This window comes from Narcine bancroftii, chromosome 4, assembly GCF_036971445.1.
Source record: "Narcine bancroftii isolate sNarBan1 chromosome 4, sNarBan1.hap1, whole genome shotgun sequence".
In the NCBI taxonomy this organism is placed as follows: Eukaryota; Metazoa; Chordata; class Chondrichthyes; order Torpediniformes; family Narcinidae; genus Narcine; species Narcine bancroftii.
The window spans coordinates 318109251-318125276 of record NC_091472.1 but is presented as its reverse complement, the minus strand read 5'-3'; the positions used below and the strand labels follow the sequence as shown (position 1 = coordinate 318125276).

Below are 16026 nucleotides of genomic sequence, written 5' to 3'. Positions count from 1 at the left end.
GATGCGCAGCAGGGAGGAATGACTGGATAGGCTGGTGTTTTGGAGTGGGATGTGTGAGGGGAGAACCTCGGGTGGGAACTGGCTCCATCAACACAGGATAAAACACACGGGCAGAGTGGTCGGGGTGGGGAGCAGATCAGGCCTTTTCATCAGTGGGACCTCGGATGTTAGTTTGGTGCTGGAGGCTGGCATGTCCAGGGTGTGTCCGTGAAGAGTAGTGTCCAGGTCTGCAGACATAGAAACATAGAAGATAGGACCAGGAGTAGGTCATTCGACACTTCGAGCCTGCTCCGCCATTCAACGAGATCATGGCTGATCTTAAAGTTCAGTACCCCGTCCCCACCTTCTCTCCGTAACCTTTAATACCTTTATACTGAAGAAATAGATCTAATTCCCTCTTAAATATATTTAATAAACCTGCCTCCACTGCCCTCTGTGGCAATGAATTCCACAGATTCACCACCCTCTGGGTAAAGAAATTTCTCTTCATCTCAGTCCTAAATGGTTTGCCTATTATCCTCGAACCATGGCCCCGGGTTCTGGACTCCCCCACCATTGGAAACATCCCATCTGCATCCATTCTGTCCAGTCCTGCCAGAATTTTATAGGTCTCTATGAGATCCCCTCTCAATCTTCTAAACATTGTGGGGTGCGTGAGGTTACCACAGTGCTGCTTCCCCACCAGATCTGATCGGGCAGAAAATGGTGCAAAGATTGTTCACGCTGACCCATGGAATCTCATTCCCCTAGGAGCTGCCTCTTGTTCCTGCCCCACCTCCTGTGTTCTCCAGCATGCTTCCCAGCCCTCATATCAGCTGAAAAAAGGCCTGTACCCAGGAGTGTAGGCTTGCTCTGCCCTTCTGACACCACGTTCTGCCCCAGTGACCCCACATCCCGTCTTCAATGCTGTTCCATCCCTCTTTATATTTAGTTGAAGGACGAAGCACGACCCTCTGCCAGGATACTCCTTGCCCACCGACCTGGTGTCCCCGTACAGACTCGTTTACCAAGCCCCCACCCCTCCATACAATCCTGTTCTCTTCAAAACTTCTCTTCCTACTACCAGACAACCTCCTCGCTCCCTCCTCCCCTGCCCCCCAGCACCATGGACTCTCCCCACCGGCCCCACAGTTCCACCCCACCAGATCCAAGCACCCTCCCCACTGTTACCGTCATCGTTTTCTGCTGCCACATCACTCGTTGCTTGTCTGGCATGTACGGACAGTCTCCTCTGGAACAACTCAGAGACTCTGACATCCCATCCTCCCATCCCTCCACCATCTGAGGAAGTTACTAAGAAAGTTAGCGAAGGAAAGGCTGTGGATGTTTTTTGTCTACATGGACTTTGACAAGGTCCCACATAAAGGTTAGTCATGAAGTTTCAGGTGTTGAGTATTCATGATGAAGTCGTGAACTGGATTCGACAATGACTGGACAGGAGAAGCTAGAGAGTAGTGGCGGATGATGCTTCTCAGACTGGAGGCCTGTGACTAGTGGTGCCTCAGGGATCGGTGCTGGGACCATTGTTGTTTGTCATCTATATCAATGATCTGGATGATAATGTGGGAAATTGGATCAGCAAGTTTGTGGATGACACTAAGATTGGAGACGTTGTGGAGAATGAGGAAGGTTTTCAAAGGTTACAGAGGGATCTGGACCAACTGGAAAAATGGGCTGAAAAATGACCGATGGAGTTTAATGCAGACAAGTGTGAGGTGTTGCATTTTGGAAGGACCAACCAAGAAAGGACGTACACGGTAAATGGTCGGGCACTGAGGAGTGCGGTAGAACAGAGGGATCTGGGAATATAGAGACATAATTCCCTGAAAGTGGTGTCACAGGTGAACAGGGTTGTAGAGAGATTTTGGCATCTTGGCCTTCAGAAATCAAAGTATTGAGTCCAGGAGTTGGGATGTGAGGGTAAAGTTGTATAAGACATCGGTGAGGCCAAATTTGGAGAATTTTTGTGTTCACTTCTGGTCACTGAACAGCAGGAAAGATAGAAAGAGTGCAGAGAAGATTTACGAAGATGTTTCCCGGACTTCAAGCACCGAGTTACAGGGAAAGGTTAAACAGGTTCAGACTTTATTCCTTGGAGCGTAGAAGAATGAGGGGAGATTTGATCGCAGTATTTAAAATTATGAGGGGGACAGACAGAGTAAATGTAGGTCAGCTTTTTCCACTGAGGGTGGGTGAGATACAAACCAGAGGACATGGGTTAAGGGTGAAATGGGAAAGTTTAGGGGGAACATGAGGGGGAACTTCTTCACACATAGAGTGGTGGGGGTGTGGAATGAGCTGCCAGCTGAAGTGGTGAATGTGGGCTCAATTTTAACATTTAAGGGAAATTTGGACAGGTACATGGTTGGAAGGGGTATGGAGGACTATGGAGGGGTGCAGGTCAGTGGGACTAGGCCAGAAGGACCCTGTTTCTGTGCTGCAATGTTCCAGGGAGAAGGCCAGGGAGTGGGGCTGATGAGAACATGGATCAGCTCATGATGGAATAGTGGAGAAACTTGATGGGTGAATGGCCTACCTCTGCTCCTATATCTTATGGACAGATTCCTCATGGTTTAACAATTTGATTAGAGTTTGACAAGGAGGATGGAGAGCACCTGAGAGATTGGTCCACAGTTGGGTAGAAAGGGCTAGATCCATAGAATATTACAGGACAGAAATGGGGCCCTTTGGCCCTTCTAGTCTGTGCCAAACCAATTTTCTGCTTAGTCCCATTGACCTGGACCCAGTCCATAGCCCTCCTTACCCCTCCTATCCATATGCCTGTCCAAGTTCCTCTTAAATGTTAACATTGACCCCACATTCACCACTTTAGTTTGTCCTCAGCTTGTCTATCAGTGAGTAGTGGGAGGGGGGAGTGGTCTCAGGGTTTGGGGTTTTGGGTATGCATGGTGTACTCCAATGGTCTGCAGGAGGGGACAGTTTCCCGAGGAGGGTGGCAAGGCAGGGTAGTGATGTGGAGATGCCCGACTGTCGGAGTGGACAGATCCTATGAGTGGGCAGAGGGATGAGGGCGCTGTGCAATGGATGGGTCGGTATCGCTTGGAAGGATGAGAGGAGACTGCTGAGAACTTCTGAGGGCTGGTGCTGGGAGAAGATTGGGGACCCCGAGAAAAGGGAGGAGCGTTAGTGCACAGGGCTGGAACCAAACAGTTGTCTTCATGCAGGTCTTCATTCTGGAGGAGCTGCTGAGTCCCATCATCACCCCCTTCATCCTCATCTTCTGTCTACGGACCAAGTCCCTGGAGATCATCGACTTCTTCCGTAACTTCACCGTGGAAGTGGTGGGTGTGGGAGACACCTGTTCCTTTGCTCAAATGGATGTTCGCCATCATGGACACCCGGCGGTAAGCAAACCTGCCCCATACCCAGGCTGTTACCCTACCTCCCTCCTTTGGGTGCAGATGGGTCTCTTTCTTCTCTCTTCCCTCTAGATCCCAAACACTCCAGAACCCCTCACCCTGCCTCAAACAGGGGCAGGCCCTTCTCTCCTCCGGCCCAAACCCTCGAGGCCGGCTCTTCTCTTATCCAGGCTGGCCCTTGATGCCCACTGCCCCCGCCAACCATCTGCTGCCCCTCTCCCTGTCTGCTCCGACCCAGCGTGTAGGGGCCAGTCGTGATCTGTTACTTGATCTGTGTGGCTGTACCAGCACAGTGGGTGCGGGCACTGTGTCATCATGGTTTGTTCCAGGATGCTGTAGTCAATGTGAGCCCTTTTAGTGAGTGCTGTGGCGATATAGTGGAGGTGTGAACTGTGATGGTGTGTGCCGTGACGGTGTAGCTGTGGTGTGTGCCGCGACGATGTAGCTGTGGTGTGTGCCATAACGATGTAGCTATGGTGTGTGCCATGGCGGTGTAGCGGCAGTGTGGAATTGCGGACCACTCCATGACTGTGTTCTGTCTTGCTGTGTTGCAGTGGGTTCCGGCTGGACGGACTGAGGCGTCGGTTTACCAACAGGCAGAGGACGGGAAGACAGAGCTGTCCCTCATGCACTTCGCCATCACCAACCCCCAGTGGCAGCCCCCACGGCACAGCACAGCCTTCATCAGCCAACTAAAGGAGAGGGTGAACCGGGACAAAGGCACCGTGGTTGGCAGCTACCTCATCCCACACACCACCCTCCTCACCTCGCTGCCACCCGGGGCACAGGTGAGGGCCTACCGGCTAGGGCAACCATTGGTGGGGATGCTATGGGGCCAGTCCTAGGCTGGGGTCATGGGGGGGATTTTGGCAGGGTGTGGGTGTGGCCCAGTCTGGGACATGGGTGGGTGGGAGAGTTAGGAGGGTAGGAAGAGAATTGCTGGGACCCAGTTGGGGGATGGGCAGGTGGGTAGTGGGTCCCAGTTTGTGGACAGATGGGTGGGGATTCGAGGTGTGGGTGGGGCCCAGTATGGGGATGGGTGGGGGGTGGTGTGCTTGGAACCCAGTCTGGGGACAGGTGGGTGGGGTGTGGGCATGGCCCAGTCTGGGGATGGTTAAGGGTGGAGTGGGTGGGACCTGGACCGGGGACAGGCAGGTGGAGATTGTGGGGTATGGGTGGGAGTGAGAGGTGTGGGATAGGGCCCATTCCTGGAAGGAGAGTGGGGACAGGGCCCAGTCTGGGAACAGGGGGTGGGATGTGGGTGGGACCCAGTCTGGGGGTGGGTGGGTGGGTGTGGGTGCGTTCGTGGCCAAATCCGGGATGGTTGGGGGTGGTGAGGGTGGGACCTGGTCCTGGGACAGGCGGGTGGGGTGTTGGGTGGGGATTGTGGGGTGTGGGTGGGTGTGAGACGGGTGGGTAGGGCCCATTCCTGGATGGAGAGTGGGGTCAGGGGTGTGGGTGGGACCCAGTCCGAGGACAGGTGGGTGGGATGTATGAGTTGAGTGGGTGGTGTATGGATGGGGATGGGTGGGTGGGACTCAGTCTGGAGTTGAGGGTGGGGGTTGTGCTTGGGGCTAGGTTAAAGAGTGGGCTGCTGGGCATGTCTCAAGGCTCAAATGTCACATTGCTATTCTGGGCGAGGCCCATTTGACTGCATTGTGCCCGTGACCTTGTATCTAACCACAAATCCATCCAAATGCTGGGCTATTGTAATCGTCCCTGCACCCACACTACTCCTTGCGTGGTCTCACCCACGCCTACATCTGCACTGCAAGGTCCCAGCATTTGCTCTTCATCCCGAGGCCTGTACAGGCCAGCGTGCCACACACCTCCTTCACCGGATCTGCACCAGTTCCACGGGGCCTCTCTCCTCCACAACCCTCTCCAGGGCCCTGCCCTTCACCGTGCGACTCCTGCTGAGGTTCAACTTCCCAAAATGCAACACTCACACTTGACACAATTAAATTCCAGCAGTAAACAGTAACTTATCACCCGTAAACCACACTCGTGTCTGTTTATGGCCTCGTGTACTGTCCTGCCCAGACCACCTGCAAACTGGAGGAACAACACTGATGTTCTGTCTGGCCATGCTCCAGCCGGACAGCATTAATGTCGACTTCTCTGGTTTCTGATCTCCTTTTCCCCCCTCCATCCTTCCCCCTTGTTATAAATGAAGGATCGTGGGGTGGGGGGGGGGGGAGGGCGTGCCACGTGATGACGAGGGGCTAGACTTGGAATCCCTTCTCCCTGTAAAAGTTTCAAAAAAAGAGTTAAAAAGGCTAAAGTGATTAAAAGAAAATAGAAAGAAAAGCTGTTGGAAGGCCTACAGAACAACTCAGAATGGCACCTGAGAAGGATAAAACAATTACTATCTTTCAAGAATTTGAACAAGACAAGGAAGCTGATAAAGAGAGGCCCACTTTGGAGAAGGATCCTGGAGCTGTCTGGAAGGCAGGAGCCCGTGGGTAGAAGCCTGGAGCTGGGGAGACCTTGGACGTCGCTGTGGAGGGTCTCCCCCGACAATGGCCACCTTCCACTGGAGAAGTGACTCTGCCCAGGCGAGTGGAGTCGTGTGTAGGCAGACCACTGGAAAAAGCGGAGGCAATCTTAAAAACAGCTCAAGAAGCCTCCAGCTCCAGTGATCAGAAAGAAGAAGAAATGAAATATATGAATACTTCTCAGCAATCTCAGCGGCCGTTGACAATGGACGTTAAAAAATGTAATGAGAGTATAGTTGAAAATAAAGGTTATATAAAATAGGTGGAAAAATGTCGCAAATGGATAAAAAATTTGAAGTGGTGGAAGAAAAAATGAAAGGGAATGAATTTAAAATTCAAAATGTTAAAGAAAAAATGAAAAAAATTCAAGCAGAAGCAGCTGCAACAAAAGATCAACTAACTCAGAAAATTGACAGTTTAGAAAATTTCAGTAGAAGAAATAATATAAAAATTGTTGGACTTAAGGCAACGAAGGTCAAGACATGAAGGGATTTTTGCAATGTTGGATTCTGAAATACTTGGGGGGAGTAACTGAATTTCGAGATATCGAGATTGAAAGAGCCCATAGAACGTAACGACCAAAACCGCAGCCAGATCAAAATCCATGTCCAATACTGGTCAAGTTACTTCATTACAAGGTGAGGGAAAAGATCCTGGAACTGGTGGTGAAACAAGCGAACAAGAGGCAATCACCGTTAATTTACGATGGAAATAAGATCTTCTTTTACCCTGATATAAGTTTTGATTTGTTGAAAAAAAAAATTCAATGCTGTTAAAAATGTGTTATGGAAAAAAGGTTATGCTTTTGTCCTAAGGTAACCGGCAGTATTGAAGATTTTTGTTCTTGAAGAAAAAAATAGATTTTTTTTGGAACCCAATGAAGCAAAAGTGTTTGCAGATTCATTGCCTGAGAAAGAGAGACAAGAACTGGGTAATGCTTGAAATGAGGGAGGTTGCAGAAAGATTTCAGCTGAGGGTATAAAGTAGAAAAGATGTGTTTTGTGAGAGAGAGAGGGAGTGTTAGGGAGGAAAGTTCTTACCTGGTAGATCTATGAAAAACTGAAACTGGTAATTGGTAGAGATTGAATAGATTGGAGGCAATAAAAGACAGTATAATATTTTGAGGGAGTTGATTGAGAGCATGTGCCTGGCCTCTGTGGAGTCATGCGAGCAGGTGTGGTTTTGATTAAACTTCTATAGATCAGGGAAGTAAAGACGTATTACTAACAAGGTATGCCTTTGGTGGGGGGGGGGGGGGGTTGATCTTTTCCTGTTTTTCTTTACTAATTGCACCTAAATATGATAATTATATTATGAATTGTATTGTTAGTGTTTCGAAAGGGAGAGGAGATGGTTTTAGTAGATTATGTGGAAGACTGGATGGCTGATAAATTGAATTTTATTAGTATTAATATTAATGGGTTACAAAATCAAATAAAGCAGAAAAAAGAATTAGTATATATGAAAAAAATTAAAGTAGATATAGGTTTTTTACAAGAAATACATTTGACAGAAAAGGAACGTGAAAAATTAAAAAGAGACTGGGTATGGACTGTAGTAGCATCATCATTTAACTCAAAGGTGAGGTCCAGCAATATTGATAAATAAAAAACTACCAGTTAAAATTCTGGACACTAGTAGAGATGTAGCTGGAAGATATGTTATGGTAAATTGTCAGATCTATTCAGAACAATGGACCCTAATGAATGTAAATGCACCAAATGTAGATGATGGTGAATTTATGCAAGATGTTTTTATGAATTTATCTAATGCTAAGGAGAAAGTTATACTGGGGGGGGGGGGGATTTTAATCTTGCTTTAGATCCTAAATTAGATAGGTCAGGAGATAAAGTGACAAAAAATAAAGTAGCAAAAATGATAAGAGATTTAATGAAAGATATGAACCTAGTGGATATTTGGAGGAAAATTCATCCAAATGGAAGGGATTATTCCTTTTACTTTTTTCGATATTAAACATATTCATGAATAGATAGATTTATAATTTCTACACAATTTCGACAGAGTACAAAGGGTGGAATATCAAGCACAAGTTTTATCGAATCATTCACCTTTAATTTTCTCAATTTTGTTGGAAGAAGAGCAAAAGATAGGTTATAGATGGAGATTAAATACAACTTGATTGAAGAAAAAAGAATTTGTGATTATATATGAGGCAACATACATACATTTTTTTCTAGAAACCAATAAAGATTCAGTTACAAGTTTATACTATGGGACTCTATGAAGGCATATTTAAGAGATCAAATAATAGCCTACACTTCTAAAGTAAAGAAAGATTATGTGAAAGAGGTAGATCAATTAGATAAAGAAATAATGAAATTGGAGATGAAAATTCAAGTGCAAAAAGGTAAGAGGAGAAAATTGATGAGGTCAAAGAAATTAAAGTTGAATTCAATACAGACATAGAGTGGAGAGGGATTTAATGAGATCGTGGCAAAAATACTATGAGTTTGGGTGAACGGGCTCATAAGGTTCTAGCATAACCATTAAAAACAGAAGAAATTTCTAGAACAATAACTGCAACTCAGAAACCTACTGGTCAGATTACTTAAAACAGGAAATAAATGATAATTTTAAGGAATTTTATGCTATACTTTATCATTCAGAATCTATGAAAGACAAGAATAAAATGAAAGATTATTTGAGACACATTAAACTACCAGTGCTAAAGAAAGATGAAAAGTTAATGTTGACTGAAAGTTTTTCTAAAATAGAAGTTTATGAGACCCTAATGTCTTTACAGAATAATAAAACACTGGGTGAAGATAGTTTTCCACCAGAATTTTATAAAGAGTATAAGGAGTTATTAATGTCTGTACTAATGGAGATATTAAACCAAATGAAAAGGTACATGATCACCAGAATCATTTAAAACAGCATTAATAACAGTGATTCCAAAGAAAGGGAAAGATTGTTTACAACCTTCTTCATATAAACCTGTATCATTATTGAATACAGATTACAAAATTGTATCAAAATGACTAGCTAACAGGTTAGCTGAATTTTTGCCAAAATTCATAAATATAGATCAAACTGGTTTTATTAGGAATAGAAGAGTGGCAGACAATATTGTTAAATTTTTAAGTTTGCTAAATATAGCACAAAATAGAAAGATCCCAGCGGTCGCGTTAGATGCAGAGAAAGCATTTGATCAATTGGAATGTGACTTTTTATTTGAAACACTTAATGCTTTTGGGATTTCAAATACCTCTATGAATTGGATAAAGGCATTATATGATCAGCCAAAAGCAAAAGTGATTACAAATTAACCAATGTCAAAACTCTTTTTGTTAGAAAAGAGTTCAAGACAAGGTTGCCCATTATCACCTTTTTTATTTGCATTATCAATCGAGCCATTAGCAGAGATAATTAGAACTGATAAAGAAATTAACAGTTTTCAAGTAGGTGATAAAAATCATAAAATTAATTTATTCGCAGATGATGTTATAGTATATTTAATTAGAACAGAAATGTCATTAAATAAATTGAATGAGAGATTAAAAGAATATGGACTAATATCGGGTTATAAGTTAATGTTGATAAAAGTGAGGTGATGCTCATGGTGGATATGGATTATTCTCAGTGTAAAAGATTTAAAATTTTTAATTGAAAAATGATGCAATTAAATACTTGGGAATAAAAATTATAGAAATATTAAGAATTTGTTTAAGTTAAATTATTTGCCATCATTAAAAAAGTTGGAAGAGGATTTGAGAAGATGGAAAGATTGGCCAATAACGATAATAGGATGAGTGAATTGTATTAAAACGAATATTTTCCCGAGATTACAATATTTGTTTCAATCATTATCCATTCATGTACCAGAATCATTCTTTTGAAGTTTGAATAAAATAATATGAGAGTTTATTTGGAAATGCAAGACATCAAGAGTTTGTTTGGAAAAATTAACATGGAAATTTGATCAGGGAGGACTAAGGTTACCAAATATTAAGAATTATTTTAAAACAGCTCAATTGAGATTTTTATCCTCCTATTATCAAAGGGGTGAAAAAGCAGCTTGGGTTCAGATTGAAATGAATAAAATTGGTGAATTTATCCCAGAGCAAATTCTGTATAAATGAAATAGTGAATTGTTTAAAGGAACTAAGGAGACATTAGTTTCAAAACATTTATTCAAAATATGGAATGGAATCCATACTGAGAGAGGAATTAAAAATTATCAATGACCAAAAATGTTGTTAAAACAAAGCCAACTTCTTCCTGTTACTTTGAATAACTCTTTCTTTGATAATTGGTACAGTAAAGGTCCTCAGTAAAGGTCCTCAGTAAAGGTCCTCAGTAAAGGTCCTCAGTAAAGGTCCTCAGTAAAGGTCCTCAGTAAAGGTCCACAGTAAAGGTCCTCAGTAAAGGTCCTCAGTAAAGGTCCACAGTAAAGGTCCACAGTAAAGGTCCACAGTAAAGGTCCACAGTAAAGGTCCACAGTAAAGGTCCTCAGTAAAGGTCCTCAGTAAAGGTCCTCAGTAAAGGTCCTCAGTAAAGGTCCTCAGTAAAGGTCCTCAGTAAAGGTCCACAGTAAAGGTCCACAGTAAAGGTCCTCAGTAAAGGTCCACAGTAAAGGTCCACAGTAAAGGTCCACAGTAAAGGTCCACAGTAAAGGTCCACAGTAAAGGTCCACAGTAAAGGTCCACAGTAAAGGTCCACAGTATATAGTAAAGGTATACAGAGGATAAAAGATAATTTCCTAGGATTTTTTTTAAAACAATGGAGCAAATAAAAGAGAAATTCAATATACATAACCATACAATTTTTGCATATTATGAATTAAAATCATATTTAAAAAGGAAATTGGGAACAGATTTGAGGCTTGCAAACTAGAGTCAATTTGGAGATATAATAACAGATACATTTATGGTCAAGAAATTTATTACTAATATGCATATAAAATTACAAGAAACCACAAAGAAAAAAGATTTATTTACATCAAAAATGTGATGGAAGAAAGATTTAAATATAAAATTCAAAAGGAAATATGGTCAAAATTGTGTCAATGCAGTTAATGCCAGATGCCAAACGGTTCAATATAATTTCTCCATCAATTATACTCCACCAAAATTAAATGGACTTAACCCTAATTATTCTAATAACTGTTTCTGATGTACAAAAGAAATAGGGACTGTTTTACATTCAGTGCGGTCTTGTGAAAAAGTGGAAAGGTTTTGGAACGATTTGAGTCTATTATTAGGACAAATTATGAAGGTAAAGATACAAAAGGATCCAAGAATTTTTTTACTTGGGGATATTTATGAAAAGGATATACAACTGAAATTGGACAAATGCCAAGAAAAATGTTTCAATATAGGAATAGTGGTTGCAAAGAAATGTCCAGTGATAATATGGAAAGCTGGTTATGAAGTATTATTAAGTAGGTGGGCACAGTGAAATGCAACATTTAGAAAAAATTGCATACACTTTAAGAAATCGAGTTGAAAATTTTTATAGTGTTTGGAAACCATCTATGGATTTTAAGAATAAGTTTCCTTCCACCCTTATCCACCCCTCTCAATTAGAAATTAACAATAATAATTAATGAACATAATTATGATGTATGTAAATGTATGTAGTAGTAGGATGTCGAAGGTGTCTCTTTCTTCTCTTATACTTTTGGGAGGGAGGGGAGTTTTGGAGAAAAGATTTTTGTATTACTATATGCATGATCGAACGATTAACATTGTATTCATTGAATTTTTCTTTTTGTCTATATTGATGGAAATGATAAATAAAATTTTCCAAAAAAACAAGAACCAGGCCGAGATCGAGGTACAGAGCACAAGTTTATTCTCAACAGATGCAAAGGAAACAACAGAATCTAAACGCTAAATTAACCTAAACACAGTTGGCAAGGGGATGGATGTGGACGGTGGGTAATGAGGGAAAATCCAACAAAACTTAGGAATGGCACAAACCCACATACCGTAAACAATCAGATCAAGGTAACGCTACGTGCCCCCACCCCTTGACTTGTATGGAGACGGCTCTCACTAACTGGCCTCAGGACTCACCCCAATCCAATACAGAAGGTGATACTCATGGGCCACGAGGAGTCGAGAGAAAGAGCAAAGGAAAGCGTGGTCCTTTATAATGCTGGAGGGTCCAGCCCAGATCATTTACAGTGAACCAATGGCTTGGTGCCAGGAGGGTTAATCCAATTCCATATAACCATATAACCACTTACAGCACAGAACAGGCCAGTTCGGCCCTACTAGTCCATGCCGTAGCAAATCCCCACCCTCCTAGTCCCACTGACCAGCACCCGGTCCATACCCCTCTAGTCCCCTCCTATCCATGTAATGATCCAGTCTTTCCTTAAATGTAACCAATGATCCCGCCTCGACCACGTCTGCCGGAAGCTCATTCCACATCCCTACCACCCTCTGCGTAAAGAAATTTCCCCTCATGTTCCCTTATAATTTTCCCCCTTCAATCTTAAACCATGTCCTCTAGTTTGAATCTCCCCCTTTCTTAATTGAAAAAGCCTATCCACATTTACTCTGTCTGTCCCTTTTAAAATCTTGAACACCTCTATCAAGTCCCCTCTCAATCTTCTACGCTCCAGAGAAAAAAGCCCCAGTCTGCACAACCTTTCCCTGTAACTCAGTCCCTGAAATCCTGTCAACATTCTCGTGAACCTTCTCTGCACTCTCTCTATTTTGTTTATATCTTTCCTATAATAACAGCCAATGGCCCAAGGCCAAGTACAGGCAGGCTGAAGAGTGCGTAAGTCCAGGTCATTTACATGGATCAACAGCAAGGTGTGCACTAATGGGTGGGGCAGCTGGGGTGTCCTCCATCTAGATAGGGGGCAGGACCCTGGGGTGGGGTTGCACCAGGGGTGTGGGTGCCCAAAGGTAGGGTCCAGGGGTGACATGGGGTCTGGGTGCCCCAGGGGCAGGGTCCCAGTGTCTGGGTGCTCTTAGGGCAGGGTCCTGGTGGGCGATTTGTCTAACCATGCCCTTTTTATTGCAGCCTCACAGCCTGATTGCCAGCCTTCCGTCACTGGTTCCCAATCAAGACGGGGAGTGCTCCAACGATGTGGCCTCCTCCCTTCGCTCATTCTCTCACGACCAGGTCAGCCAGACTCTGGCCTCCCTCTTCCAGCCCGAGAACAGAAGGGCAGCGTACGGGTAGGCACCTGACCAGCCCGAGGTTGAGAGGGTCCATTAGGGTGGACCAGATGGGGTGGTGGGGGGGGGGGGGGGGGAGGGTCAGGTTTGTGTGTGAGAGAGGGGGTTGGGAATTGGGCATGAGTGGGCTGTTGGGCTTGGCTGGGGTGAAGGTGGGAGAGAGACAGGCAGCCTGGTGTTGACGGGGGTTACAGTTGGGATACGGCTGGGATGTCTGGTTGGGTCTGACGGACAGGATGGGGTGTGACTGGATGGATGGGGAGTTTGAGTTGGAGGTTGTCAATGAAGGGTGGACTAGAGGTGGTCACCAATCTCGAAGGAGCTTCACCTGAGGGTATTGTGGCCAGGCTGTGGGGAGAGGTGCAGGGAAGATGGTGGTGAGAGAACACCCTCCATTTCCCCAGGCTGAGAGTGTTTATGGAGAGGGCACAGCAAGAGCCCACTGAGGTTTTTCAGAGGATGTTATCCAAAATTTGGGTTACCTTCTGAGGAGCGACCAGATAACCTGGGGTTAGACTCATTGGAGTTTGGAAGGATGAGGGTAATCTATAAGAGACCAACATGGTTTCCTTAAGGGAATATCTTGACAAACCACGGAAAAAAAATTCTTTGAGGAAGTGACCAGCCGGCTGGATAAGGAGATGCAGTGATGTGTATTTGGATTTTCAGGAGGCCTTTGACAAGGTTCTGCACACAAGGCTACTGAGCAAGATAAAAGTCCCTGGTCTAAGAGGAAATGTACGAGTGTGGGGAGAGCATTGGCTGATTGGCAGGAAGCAGAGAGTCGGAATCAGGGATCATATTCTGGTCAGCGACCAGTTGCTGGTGGTGTCCATAGGGGTTGGGGCCACTGCTTTTTATGCTGTATATTAATGTCGGAAAATGAATGGTCGTGCACTTTGGTAGAAAATATAAATGAGCAGACTATTTTCTAAATGGGGAGAACATTCAAAATCCCCAGGTGCAAAGGAGCCTGGGAGACCTCATGCAGGAGCCTGATGGTAAATGTGCAGGTTGAGTCGGTGTTGAAAAAGGCAATGCAACGCTGGCGTTCATTTCAGCGGGCATCGAATAGAAAAGCAGGGATGTGATGTTGAGGTTTATAAGGCCCTGGTGAGACCCCACGTGGAGATTGTGAGCAGTTTTGGGCTCCTCATTTATGAAAGGATGTGCTGACATTGGAGAGGGTTCAGAGGAGGTTCACAGGATGATTCCGGGAACAAAAGGGTTATATGAGGAGCGTTTGACAGCTCTTGGCCTGGGCTCGTTGGAATTTAGGAGAATGAGGGGATCTCATTGAAACATTTTGAATGTTGAAAGGCGTGGACAGAGTAGATGGAGAAAGGTTGTTTCCCACAATAGGAGAGTCTAGGACAAGAGGGCACAACTTTAGGATTGAAGGGCTTCCACATAGAACAGAGATGTGGAGGAATTTCTTCAGCTAGAGGGTGGTGAATCTGTGGAATTTGTTGCCACAGGTAGTTGTGGAGGCCGGGTCATTGGGGGTATTTAAGGCAGAGATTGAGGTTGTTGATGAGCCAGGGCATCAAAGGTTATGGGGAGAAAGACGGGCAGTGTGGCTGAGAGGGAGACTGGATCAGCTCATGATTAAATGGTGAGGAAGACTCGATGGGGTGAATGGCCTATTTCTGCTCCTCGGTCTTATGGAGAAATAAAATTATGAGAGGATTAGATGAGGTCGAAGAAGGAAAGTGGGTGAGACGAGAACTCAGGACAGAGCCTCAAGATTCGGGAGAATAGATTTAGGACGGAGTTGAGGAACTGCTCCTCTCAGGGAGGGGTGAATCGAGTTTGCTGCCCGGGAACCAGTGGACACTGCCTCATTAGCTGTATGTAAGATGCAGATAGCTATTGAAGGCTAGAGGAAATAGGGGTTCTGGGGAATATTCAGACAGGTGGAGCTGAGCCTGGATCAGCCTGATCTCATTGGCTGGTGACACGGGCGTGATGGGCCAGATGGTCGACTCCTGCTCCCAATGTGACTAACCCTGGTCTTGTGACTTGTTTCCAGCAGTGAGGAGGGGCGACTGCTGAACTCTGGGAGCAGCGGCAGGGAGAGGCAATTCCATAGCACGCTGCTGTCTGAGTATGCCTCCACCGAAATGAGTCTGCATGCACTTTACATGCATGAGGTGAGCTCGAGGACTTTGTATGTCCATCAATCTCCTGCCTGTTCATCGCAGGACCAAACCTGCTTCCTTCGTGGCCAATCATAGAGCCATATAGCGTGGAAATAGGGCATTTGGTCCAACTCTTCCATGCTGACCCAGTTGTCTCCCTGTGTTTTGCCAATATTCTCCAAACATTCCATAGTCTTGAACCTGCTGAAGTGCATTTTAAATGTGGTCATGGTCTCCATGTCCACACACATCCACCACCCTTTATGTGAAGGTGCCATTCGGGTCCCCTTTAAAATTTCTTCTCACCCTTAACCTATGCCTTCAAATTAGACTTCCCAACCTGCTATTACAGTGCAAGTGACCCGGGTTTGAATCCCGTGCTGTCTGTAAGGAGTTTGCACGTTCTTTTACTGTTTGCGTGGGTTTTCCCTAGGAGCTCTGGTTTCCTCCCTCCATTCAAAAAGGTACCCAGGAGTTGAGGGTGTATTTGGGTGGCACAGGCTCATGGGCCGGAAGGACCTGTTCCCATGCTGTATGTCTAAAAAAAGCCTTTGTCCCCAACCTCCTCCAACCGGATGATGTTAACGTTGACTATTCCGATTTCCATTAGCCCTGCTCCCCATCTCTCCCTCTGTCTTCTTCACCCAGCTCTGATTTCACAGAGCCAAAAACAACACCCCTCCCCCAATCACGTCTCCGCTTCCCTCTCTCCTGAGTCCCATTCATATCCATTTAATACCTTTTGTCCGGGTCTGAAGACCTCCCCCTGCCCATGCTTCCCTCTCCCCAACCTTTTAATTCAGGCCCCTGCCTGCTTTTTACTCACACCTTCATGAAGACCTCA

At 44.9% G+C, this 16026-nt stretch overlaps 1 protein-coding gene across 1 annotated transcript in view; it reads left to right on the top strand.

The window, feature by feature from the left end:
* The window catches only part of LOC138762489 (autophagy-related protein 9A-like), a 39512-nt gene that overhangs the window by 21676 nt on the left and 1810 nt on the right, over window positions 1–16026 (top strand). Inside the window, exons 9-12 of the mRNA XM_069936241.1 lie at window positions 3186–3365; window positions 3935–4168; window positions 12884–13041; window positions 15074–15194. Coding sequence (XP_069792342.1) covers window positions 3186–3365; window positions 3935–4168; window positions 12884–13041; window positions 15074–15194 — 693 coding nt within the window. The remainder of the gene's footprint in view (window positions 1–3185; window positions 3366–3934; window positions 4169–12883; window positions 13042–15073; window positions 15195–16026) is intronic.